The following is an 11,735-nucleotide window of genomic DNA, read 5'->3' as shown; positions in this document are numbered from 1 at the left end:
CTGAAATTTTAGCTGAACTCCAAATTGTCCTAAAAAACCTTAATAAATCCCAAAATAGTCCAAAAATCTAGCAGAATGTCGTTATAACTTTCAACTTTACTACACTCTGACTTCATATAGTATAAAGTAACGACTAATCGACTATTAAATTAGTCATAGACTAGACATAGACCGATTCGTCGTCGATTAGTCCACTAATTGTGGCATCCCTAACCTAAATATTTTAGCAACATGATAACGTTTATGACTAGTTCAGTTTAATGAGGAATTTTAGGCTTTTTTGAAGTTTAGCTAGTATTTAAGCAATGTACTTAGTTTTTCTGCTAAATTAGCATCTACTGAGGTTTTTTATGCTAATTTGGAGATAAGCTCACATTTAAGCAACACACTAAATATGTTTACATAATTGGAATGTATTAGGGGTTATTAAGCAATTTTAATACAACATTTTTCAGAAATTAAGGTCAACTTCAGAGCTCTTTCATAGTTATTTAAAGAAATTTCTAGTCTTTTGGCAAATTTCAAATTTTGCAAATAGTCTGCATTTTCAGATCCTTTCAGCAATTAAAGTAAATTGCATCACCATTTTCAGCAAAATGATTCATTATTTTCAGCGACTACTTTCAGCAAAAAGCATTCACCCTAGCATTATCACAGGAAATGCAACTTTTCTAGTTTCTATAGCACTTCGTATAGTTGGGGCGGGGCTTAAACGAAGGACCAATCAAAGTGTTTTGTACATGATAAAACTCTACTTTTTACACCTGTGGGACAACTTCAGACTGTGATAGTACAGAGCAAACAGACATTTTCTGACCGTAATTATCACAGTTCTCAGAGTCAGTAAACGCACCGGGACTGAAGTTATCATCCTCATCGATTTGGATTTGTCCTTCGTGTTAGCCCCACCCCAACGCACCACAAAGGGGCCAAAAGTTTTAAATTGAAATTTTCAGATTTGCAAACAACAATAAAACCAAAAAAAAGGTTTGAAAGTGAAAAAAGTTTTAAAACTGAAATTTTCTGATTCAAAAATGAAAGAAAAAAGCAGAAAGTGAAAAATAGATCTAAAACCAAAAGAAAAGTTTTGAAATTGAAATTTTAGTCTTGAAACCTAAAAAACAGAACGTTTGAAGCTGAAAATGATTACATTTGTTTTAAAATAGCAAACATTTTCAGACATTTTATTTATTTATTTATTTTTTGGCCACCAATATTTTTTTCAATTTGTTTTATTTGGGTTTCATGTAATATTGGCCCTCATTTAGCTCCACACAACATAACCTCATAGTTGAGTCAGAACAGTCTGTGGTTCTTCCAGAGAGGATCTGGAGCTCATACCTCGCAGTGCCAGCAGCAGGGGACGCCCTTCACCATCTTCTTCCGTTCTCCAGACTTACAAGGGAAGCTGCAGATGGATTCTGGGACGGATCTGTCTCCTCTGGACCACTGCATCTCCTCCAGCTACAGACGGGCAGAGAGACAGCCAGAAAAATCAGTCTTTGGCTCAGATCTCAGGAGCCGCCATCCTCCACCAACACCCAGCTCTCACATTAAGCCTCAAGTTGTTGGTCCACTGCCCAATCACATGGTAACCGGGGTGGCTGTGATTGGTCATCTGAAACTGAAAGATGTCGTATCGCCCTGGAGCATCTCCATTCTCATTGAACAAAACACTCGTACCTGCACTTCCTGTAAGACACAAACAGATGTGGTTAAATCTCAGCTCCTTATCCCAGGTCAGAAGGTGCGTCCCAATGCTTTGGAACTCCAACACATGTTTGAGGGATCTAGAGTCACCTGAGCACTTCTTCTTTTCATCTGAACACATCTCTCTATCGTCCTACTTTTTCTGATGTTTCATTTTTCAAAGTTTTGTCCGAACTTTAAAGTAATCCATAAACCCACCAGAGACGGTCTAACACTGTTTTTAGCAGCACAATGTTCTTCTTCAGAAGACCACAAAACTGAATTCCATCTGTAGAGAAAGGTCTAGGAGTGACACCTCTGAAGCTCCTCCTTCACTGTCCACTACAAATGTCCCTACAAATGGAGGGGTAGGGAGAAGGGAGGAATTTGGATTTGGCTAATTTTGTCTTTCTTTTTAAGTTTTTTAAGTAGTTTTGGAGTTAGGCTGATATTTACACACAGCTGTTTTGACTAATTTAGCCTTTTTTTAGGCTATTTTGAAGTTTAGCTATTTTTCAGATACATGTTAGCTGTTTTGGCTACAGCATTCACACTAGCATTATCGCAGGTAATGCTATGAATCTAGTTCATAATTATGTTAACAAGTTAAGAAGAAAATGCGCAAAGATCTGAAATCTCTGTCGCAAGAAAAGTTTGTCTTCCTTACCGTTAAAGTTGACCGCTCTGATGTAGTCGAGCAGTAGGCGCCCTTCCACCGGATCCATATTGCTGCAGACGCCGTGGCTGCCAGGACACAGGTCCTGGTGCATGTTGTGCAGGGCGTGAGCGACGGCGTACACGGCGTCAATCACGAACTGGACCTTTCCCTCCTGCTCGTACGACGAGTCATGACCGATCCTCTCGTCACCTTGACGGATACCTTAAGTGTTACCAAAGCTGAGTTTTGGTAACCCAGAGGCCACAGGTGTGTGCTTACCTGTACATTTCTTCTTTTCAGCCTCCAACTTAACTCCAGGTCGGGTCAGTTTACACCGAAAGTCATCCTCCCAAAACTCAGCAAACCAGATATTCCTGCGGTTGTTCTCCAGACAGCGAGACGTAAAGTATTGATCGAACCCTGGACACAACAACAAAACCTTGATTCTTAATGTAGCACACAACAATCACGTAAGCTCCAACCGCAGAGAAACTTCTTAAAGAACAATACTAAAATAGACTCATTTAATAAGTGGCTCAGTGGGCTAGGTGAAGGGCTGACACGCAGAAGCCCTGGGTTCGATTCCCAGGGTTGTCCACTGATCCCCACCCAGATTGGGTCCTTAGGCAAGACCCTTGACGCTGCTGCCTAACTGGGTCCCTGTGCCCCTCAAGTACAGGGTTGTGTCAGGAAGGGAATCCGGCGTAAAAAACTCTGCCAAATCACTGATGCGAAACAGTGGGTGCTGTTACGCTGTGGCGACCCCGAAAGGGATAAGCCGAAAGTGAACTACACAATTTAATAATTGATTAGACTCCATATTACATGGAGTCAGAGTGTAGTAAGGTTGAAAGTTATAATGGCATTCTGCTAGATTTATGGACTCTTTTCGCATTTATTAAGGTTTTTAGGCTATTTTGGAGTTTAGCTAATATTTCAGCTTCATGCTAGCTGTTTTGGCTAATTTAGGCTTTTTTTCCATTTTTAGGCTATTTTGGAGTTTAGCTTACACTTCATCTATATGCTAGTCTCTTTAGCTAATTTAGGATTTTTCAGGTTTTTTTTACGCTAATTTGGAGTGTAGCTAATCTTTCAGCTTCATGCTAGCTATTTTGGCTAATTTAGGCTTTTTTAAGCCTAGTTTTAGAGTTTAGGTAATATTTCAGCTATATGCTAGCTGTTTAGGCTATTTTAGGATTTTTTAACGTTTTAGGCTAATTTGTAATTTAACTAATATTTTAGCTGGCTATTAGCTTCAGCGATTTCACATGACAACTTCAGCATTTTTAACTATCAATTTCAGCATCTTCAGCAGCCAAATCCAGCTTACAGCATTCACACTAGCATTATCACAGGTAATGATATATATATAGTTTTTAATAAGTTAGCTAGTAAAATGTGTTTACATCCACTTTATGCATGACCCGTTTAGTCGACTAATCGTACAAAATAATCGCTGATTAGTCGACTATTAAAATAAATGTTGTGGCAGCACTACCCACAACAACACATTACTCTAACGCACAAGGACATGAACCCAACACTTGAACATAGTTTTGGTTGATTTAGTTTTTGCAGTTTGTCCAGTCATACCATCAATGGAAGCACGCTTTGGCAGAATAGTCACAGCGCCCTCTGCCACATCTTCCAGCTCTGTGATTGGAGAACTCTTTGCGCCCCAACTGTCTGAGCCCACAAACAGGAAGTGTCCCGTCAGGTTGGCACGCTGTGCCGCCTCAAGAACACGCCTGCCACATAGAAAGGGAGGGAGGTTCAACACAGGGAGATTATGTCATCAGAATGATAAGGAACTTATGTTTCGTTTACCTGATGTCGTCTTCATTAGCGAAGATAATGACTCCTCTGGCATTACTGGTTTCCATCAGACGTTTAATAATCTTGTCAAACTCTCCAGCTGTCGGCTCACGGGGAATCTTCACTGACTGGGCAATGCACACACCACCTAACGCCAAGAACACAAGTCACTCACAGACAACCATCTGGGAAGAGGGACAGTTGTGTTCTCTTAGCAAGCAATCTTTCTGGGAAGGATCACTGGTTACTAAGAGATGTTTAGTTAGTGGGTTAGACTATGTCATATGGTTGAAGTACCAGCTTCCCTGGAGATCTGCATGAAGGCTTCAACACCGCTCTCTCCGTAGTTTCCTTCTGAGGCCAGTGTGGATACGTAGTTCCAGCCCAAAGCTTTCACGATGTCAAGCATGGCCTGGGCCTGGTAGGAGTCTGGAGGGACCACGCGGGAGAAGAAGTCGTAGCGGTTGTTGTCACTAAGCTCTGGAGCCGTGGAGGCATAGCTCACCTGAGGGATCTGAAGGGTATAGGGTCAGTAGCATCAAACTATCAGTGCTCCACAGCGGCATATATGAGTGAGGGGTCAGAGGGGGCATGTTAAACAGGGATGGAGCCTTAGACAGTATATATTATCACAATCTTTGGATGGAGTCTAATGCCTCGTTTCCACTGAGCGGTCCGGACCGGACTGGTCCTCTCCTGGCTGGTTTAGAATGATCCAGGCAATTCAGAATAGAATAGAATAGAAAATACTTTATTAATCCCTTTGGAAGTCCCCAGGGAAATTCAGGAGGATTTCCATTGTGTTGGACCATTAAGGTGCATGCAGGGTGTAGACTGATGACGTAACTGTGGATCATAGCCGTGCGACGACAGCAAAAGATATTATCAACAACAATGGAGGTCGTGCGTCAGCTCCTTCTTCATTTCTTCTAAGAGGATTGTGGGAGGTGAAGGATAAAACAGGCGGGTCGGACGCTTTCTGTTGTTCCTGCTTTCTGTTTCCAACAATCAATAGATTTCATTGTGTGACGACAGTAGCTCTGCCCCAACTGGTCCCTTCAATTTTTCTATGAACCCACAACCAACGGGGGGGGGGGGACAAAAATTTTACAAGTCAGTCCTGCTTAATGGGTCAGTTTCATAATGAAAACCTCAAAGTACCGGTCCAGTCCGATCCAGTCTCATCCAGACCACTCAGTGGAAAAGAGGCATAAGCTCCTTGGGACAAACTTTTACAATCTAAAGCCTTGTATGTACTCAGCGGTCCAGACTGGACTGGACTGGACGGTATTTTAAAGATATTCATTATTAAATGGACCCATTAGGCCGGACCGATTTGTATCATTTTTGGTCCCCTATTGATTTTAGGTCCATAGAAAAATGAAACAGACCAGTTAGCATGGAGCTACTGTCATCACTCAGTGAAATCCATTGATTGGTGGAAAAGTATTACAACAGCAATTGTCCAACCAGCGCTTTTCCTGACTTGAGATCAAAGCCAAAGTCGGCAGAAATCACGTCTCGTCTAGGGCGCCATGGAAGTGAGAGTGCCAACCACTACACCACCAAGCAACCCATTGTAACAACATGACAAATTATAGTAGGTTGTTAAAGCTTGAAGTGACTTATGTTAGATGGGAATTTACTTAGTCTGTTTTGGGAACACAGTACAGACAAACAGAAATATATACATAAAAGACACACAAACACTAAGACACACTCACAGATGCACAATTAAAGACAGAAATACACACAAACACACAGAGGATTAGGGTTGTGTAACAGCCTTGCCAAAATGTGTCAGTCCTATAATAAACTAACAATCACATTAATGCCTAACGGTGAGTCTTCCTGCAGATTAAAGCAGGACTCTGTGCTACAGCAGCAGGCCTCACTGTGACATGCAGGATGATGAAGGTGATCCTTTACCTTTGTCGTGTTTAAGTTTACTCGGGTTAACTCAGGAGTCTACAACCTGCAGATCCAGATCCACATGTGGTTCTTCTATCTCTCCATGGTGGCTCTTTACCCAAACATAAAATAAGTCATGGAGACTGCTGACCCAGCATGTCGACCGTCAGAGTCAGCAGCTCCCCCTAACCAAAATTACCTAAAGAAAACAAACAAACAAAGCCAGCAAACTAAGACTACCAAGGTCCAACCACAAACTAAAATAACAAATCCCAGCAGTGTAAGACTGCTGAGGACAGAGAGGGGAGTAGAACAAAAAAATAAAAACAAACGAAAAATTAAATAGCGTTTTTTTAAACTAAGGATTACTTAATTGGCATTTCTTTAGCCTTTCTTGAAGACTCAAGTAAGACTATACGGCTCCTTCTAGGTTCTGATCAGTAGAAAACGAGTCCAAAGGGCTCTTTTCTGTTAAAGAAATAAAATCAGATGGAAAAACAGTGATACACTTTTTCAAAAGGGTTCCGGGCTCGTCTCTTCACCTCAAACAGACGCAGGATGTTGGCCACCATGATCGACACGGAGCTGGCCGACGCCCCGATCACTGCCACCACCCTCTCAGGTTTGCGGATGATGGGAGGATCACCGTTGGTGCATCGGATATCAGACGTGTCTTTCTGGATCAGCGCCTGCACAAACGTGAGAGACTGCTCCAGAGCATAGGTGTCTCTGGAGCAGGTGTCCAGAACCCGGGCTCCCAGAGTGATGTTGGGCAGCAGTTCCGGGTCGCTGTTGATCTGGTCCAGAGCGTACAGCATGGCCTCCATGCGGTGGATTCCTTTCTCCTTCTTCAGCTCACCACAGTTCACACCGTGTGGGCCGCGCGAGTGGATCGGGAACAAGCCCCCTAGCGTGATGTCTCCGGGTATCTTGATGGAGTGGGGGTGGAAGTGCTGGTGGGAGGTGTGCACCTTATCCACCTGCTCACCAGTCCAAATCCAAAGTAGGAGGCGGAGCCACAGGGCAACTTGGCGGCCATTGTAGAAAACACGCAGGCGGTTAAATTGGCGAATGGACATTGAAGAAATCCCAGAGCTTGATGATGTCATCATGTGCGGAAGTTTACCACCGAGCTCTCATTTTACTGTTGACACCTGAGGAAACAATAGTCGATAAGGAAATCATGCAGAGTACAATTCTCACCATCACTTATCTCCAAAGAACTGAATCTGGGCTGGTACCGAGTCCAAAAGAACAAGAACAGACCCTGTCCAGCGTCTGCGGCCACGAGGAGATCCGTGATCCAGATTTTCTTCAGTGTTACGATGTGTTCTAAATCGTGACCGAAACTCCTCTAAGATCATTTCTCCAGAACTTTAGAAATAAAGGGGGTCAACTTTTTAAGGCTTTGAAATCCAGAGGAACACACTATGTTAATAAGAACATTTTCATCAGATTTAAAGAGGCCATACCAGAAAAATTCTACATTTTGAGGTTTTAGGAGGATTTTACAGTTCATTCCTCTCTATAAAGAACCCCAAAGGGGGGTTCACGTATTTAAGAGTAATCCTCTAAAAACCTGCAGCAGCCCCTCCCATACCCATAAAACAAGTGGGACTTATCATGCTGACATCAGCATGATGTGAACCGCCCCCTCCAGGAAGAATCTGTGCTGTAAGCTCCGCCCCAGACTACAACGATCACACACCCACTTGTAGCTGAAAACAATGGATCGTAAGACCATGTCTTTCAAGAGTAGAAAATGTTTTTAGGCTGCGAGAGGTTTAGGCTTTTGTTTTAACTCCCAAAAGAAGAGCCCGCTGAAGTAGGGAGCAGATCTGAACACTTATAAGAAAATCTCGTTCAGTCTGAAATTAACTGTGATGTTCATGCGTCACCATCAACATCCACATGAATATTAAATGATCAGTTTATCTGAGTAATAAACAGCTGCAGCGCTCCTCTGACACACTTTCTGGGATTGTTAAGATTTAAATAACTGCTTCATAACCAGAGGATTATGGAGATGCTAACATAATCCTCCTTTTGTTGGCAGGTTTCTGTCAGACAGGAGAGATCAATGTGATTATCAGTTATCAAACCATCTATAAGGAGAAATTTGAAGAGCTGAAAATGTTAGAGTGGAAGAGCTGGCTGTTGTGGAGCGGGGAGTTCAACTATCACTTTATAATTACTGTAGATATGTCAGTTCATCTGATCTGCCGATGAAGAGTTCTGCAGAGCTGCATGTAAGAGTCGCTACAGTCCACTGACCAGAGAAACTCTGGCTATTCAGTCAATCACAGGACATTATGATGATGCTTACATCCATCAGTGCTGCTATAAACAATTATTTTAATAGTTGACTAATCACTGATTATTTTTTCTGATTAGTCAATTAATCGACTCATGTTCAAACTGGATGTAAAGCACAGATCTTAACCATCATTAGCTTTAAGCTAACTAAAAACTAGATATATAGCATTTCCTGTGATAATGCTAGTGTGAATGCTGTAAGCTGAATTTGGTTGTTGAAGATGCTAGTGATGATACCTGAAAATGGTGAAATTGTTAGCTGAAAGCGCTGAAGCTGATAGCCAGCTAAAATATTAGCTTAACTCCAAATTAGCCTAAAAAAACGGAAAAAAGCTTAAATTAGCCAAAAAACATAATAAATGGTAAAATAGTCCAAAAAGCTAGCAGAATGCCATTATAACTTTCAATGTTGCTACAGTCCAACTCCATATAATAAAATTTAAAAGTCGTCGACTATTTTAACAGTCGATTAGTTGTTGATTAGTTGACTAATCGTGGCAGCCCTGACATCCATTAGCTAAACAGGAATTAATTATAGTTTCTATCAAACACAGCACCTGTGTCTGAATTTACTCTCTAACCCCTGAAGGACTCGAAGTGTTGAACTATCCAGTGGATTATAATGTAATCCAGACACATGCTAACTACTTTTTTTATGGCAAATTTGACATGATTTCCTCAATTAACAACCAAATAAAAATGAATATTGTAGAAAGACTGTAGAAACACAGATAAAAACTTGAATGATTTATAAAAAACAAATTGACACTTTTCTTCAAATTCCAGACATAATGCATTGTGGTCTGTATTTGCTATATGCACGACCTACTTCCCCATTCAGCACATGACCGCTCAGTCATTTCCGGTTGGGTTAGTGGACCGTTGTTTACACGGGAATAGTGGAGTATTTGGAGTTTACAGGAAGTCTTTTGGAACTACCAAGAGTCACTATAAACAATATTATTCGTATCGTTCATCTTTCTAGCAAAATACTCCAAAATAAAAATGTAAAAAGGATTTAAATTGTATTTGTGGTCCTACATAACAAACTTCAAAGGTAACTTGCTAAGGTTGATGCTTTTAGCACATATTTACATGCGACCTAAAAGCTGATGGAAAATCGTGTTGTCGACTCATAATACGTGCAGTAAAGATGCAGGTTGCTGACTTGTTTCACATATTTTAAGTCCACCCAAAGTGTCACTGGTTGCACACATTTAATGTTAAAGTCCCGTTATACAATCTAAGAAATAACAAAAATTAGACAACACCAGGAATAGTACACAGAGATCTGCTAAGTCGATCCATTCACAACCGGAAACGAACAAGCAGTCTCAGTTTGAACCAGAAATCCGTCACAGCTCCGAGCTTGGAGTCCATTCAGGAATCCAGCATCAATGAACACCAGATTTTCACTGAGACTTCTGGGAAATTTCCAGGATCAATTTTGGAATTGTAGATTTGGACACCCAGAAAAATGGCAAATGCCCATTAGTCACCATGGCGACGGCTGGTCGGTGATGTCACATCTGTCCAGCTCAGCGTTTTGTTTAAATCAAATAACAGTTCAGGAGATCATGTGACGGACGCCAGTTTGGGAATTCACATCAGAACTCGCACAAAATCACCCGAACACACACACACACACACACACCGACACATGCACAAAGCACACACACTCAGATGAACTCATACTTACACACAAACAGATGCACTTTAATGTTCACACACACAAATACACCCCTCTTCACATGTTTTTACCCACACACAAAAACATGCACCGATACATTCACACACAAATACGTGCACACAAACACACAAACTTCCACACACATACAAATACACACACACACTTCCACTCACTAAAATGCACATACAGTGTATCTGAAAAGCATTCACAACGCCTCACTTCTCCCACATTATATTATGACAGTCTTATTTCACGATGGATTAAATCAGTTTTCTTCCTGAAAAATTCCTTAAAAAAACACATAATGACGATGTGAAAAAAGTTCTTTGGAAATTTATTAAAATTAAAAAACCTGAAAAATGATTTATATAAAATATTAAAATACACACATGCACTTCAACACACATACAAATTGACCTACACTAAAATGCACACACAAATAGACACACACTAAAATGTGTGTACAAATATACACACACACTAAAACACACATACATACACACATCTAGACACTCAGACGATACATTTGAACTTTTCTCCAGCTATATTAGGAATATTTTGGTTTTCATCCATTACTTTGCTTCTGTATCGTTCCAGGAGTCTTTCTGGTGAAGAAGGTTAGAGGAAACATGCAGACAATTCTCACCTCCTGATTTATTCGTTCTGTTTTTGAACAACTTTAGTCCCAAACATATTTGCTAAAGTTATAGTTCCAGGTTAATTGAATCTTTTTCTTTGATCTTCTGCATAAACTTCAGTTTTCATCCAGAAAATGTATATTTATTCATCAAATCTTTTCATCTTTACTGGTTTCTAGGCAGAATCTAAACTGGTTTTCTGAATAAACTGGTCAGAACTCACCAAAGTGGACCCGGTTCTTCCCCTTTCTGGTGGTTTACGGACCTGCTGACAGACGTGAGCTGCCCCAGGACGAACTGATTCCCCAACCGCTTATGCCACAGGGGGACTGATGGCTGCGTCCCACCTCCGAGTCTAATTAAGCGTGCTCTGCTGCACATCTGCACAGGTCTGTGTCTGAGGACCAGATCCACGGGCTCCCCGAGTGCTGGGACTCTGAGCCTCCGCTGGGAATCAGGTTAATGTGACAGAATTCATTAAGTTAATGAGGCTTTTATCGTCTGAGTGGATCATCTCTGTCAGAAAGGATCTCTGCACAGCCGAGGCGACCCCACCCCCGCTGGTTTTTCTATGAGCTCACCTGTCCAGTAGGCTGTCCACCTGTTACCTGAACCAGGTGAGTCCTGACAGAACAGGACACATGATCTGAGCGTGGCTGAAGAACTCCAGAGTCAGACTGAAGGCAGCAGGTTTTTTATTTAGCAAATCCACCGAGTCCAACATTTTTACATTCTTGATTGTGACTTAATATTTCTGACACGTTTGAGTTCCTGACCAACAACAGAAACACCTGAGATCACGCTGGGACCTCGAGAAGCTTCAGCAGATCAATGATACAACAGACTTTTGGAAAACCACCTTCTGATTGGTCGGTCAGAGGGATCTCCGGTCAGTCAGAGGGATCTCCGGTCAGTCAGAGGGATCTCCGGTCGGTCAGAGGGATCTCCAGCCGTTCAGAGGGATCTCCAGCCGTTCAGAGAGATCTCCGGTCGGTCAGAGGGATCTCCGGTCGGTCAG

General features: G+C 41.7%; 1 protein-coding gene and 1 long non-coding RNA gene across 2 annotated transcripts in view; one reads left to right on the top strand and one right to left on the bottom strand.

The window, feature by feature from the left end:
- The window catches only part of grm6a (glutamate receptor, metabotropic 6a), a 13,508-nt gene extending 6,326 nt beyond the window's left edge, over window positions 1-7,182 (bottom strand). The window contains exons 1-8 of the mRNA XM_036212621.1: window positions 6,616-7,182; window positions 4,460-4,676; window positions 4,175-4,310; window positions 3,941-4,095; window positions 2,627-2,767; window positions 2,357-2,557; window positions 1,547-1,692; window positions 1,342-1,455 (exon numbers count right to left, since the gene is read on the bottom strand). Of these exons, the coding sequence (XP_036068514.1) occupies window positions 1,342-1,455; window positions 1,547-1,692; window positions 2,357-2,557; window positions 2,627-2,767; window positions 3,941-4,095; window positions 4,175-4,310; window positions 4,460-4,676; window positions 6,616-7,182 (1,677 nt within the window). The remainder of the gene's footprint in view (window positions 1-1,341; window positions 1,456-1,546; window positions 1,693-2,356; window positions 2,558-2,626; window positions 2,768-3,940; window positions 4,096-4,174; window positions 4,311-4,459; window positions 4,677-6,615) is intronic.
- Window positions 7,183-9,153: 1,971 nt separating this feature from the next.
- LOC112158932 lies at window positions 9,154-11,636 on the top strand. Its single transcript, XR_002921389.2, has 3 exons — window positions 9,154-10,795; window positions 10,897-10,994; window positions 11,107-11,636. It is a non-coding gene; the product is annotated as an uncharacterized LOC112158932 (long non-coding RNA).
- Window positions 11,637-11,735: the final 99 nt, after the last annotated feature.

The sequence above is a fragment of the Oryzias melastigma genome, linkage group LG7 (genome assembly GCF_002922805.2).
Source record: "Oryzias melastigma strain HK-1 linkage group LG7, ASM292280v2, whole genome shotgun sequence".
In the NCBI taxonomy this organism is placed as follows: Eukaryota; Metazoa; Chordata; class Actinopteri; order Beloniformes; family Adrianichthyidae; genus Oryzias; species Oryzias melastigma.
Note: the sequence above shows the minus strand (reverse complement) of the source record. Positions and strands in the feature narration are given on the sequence as shown.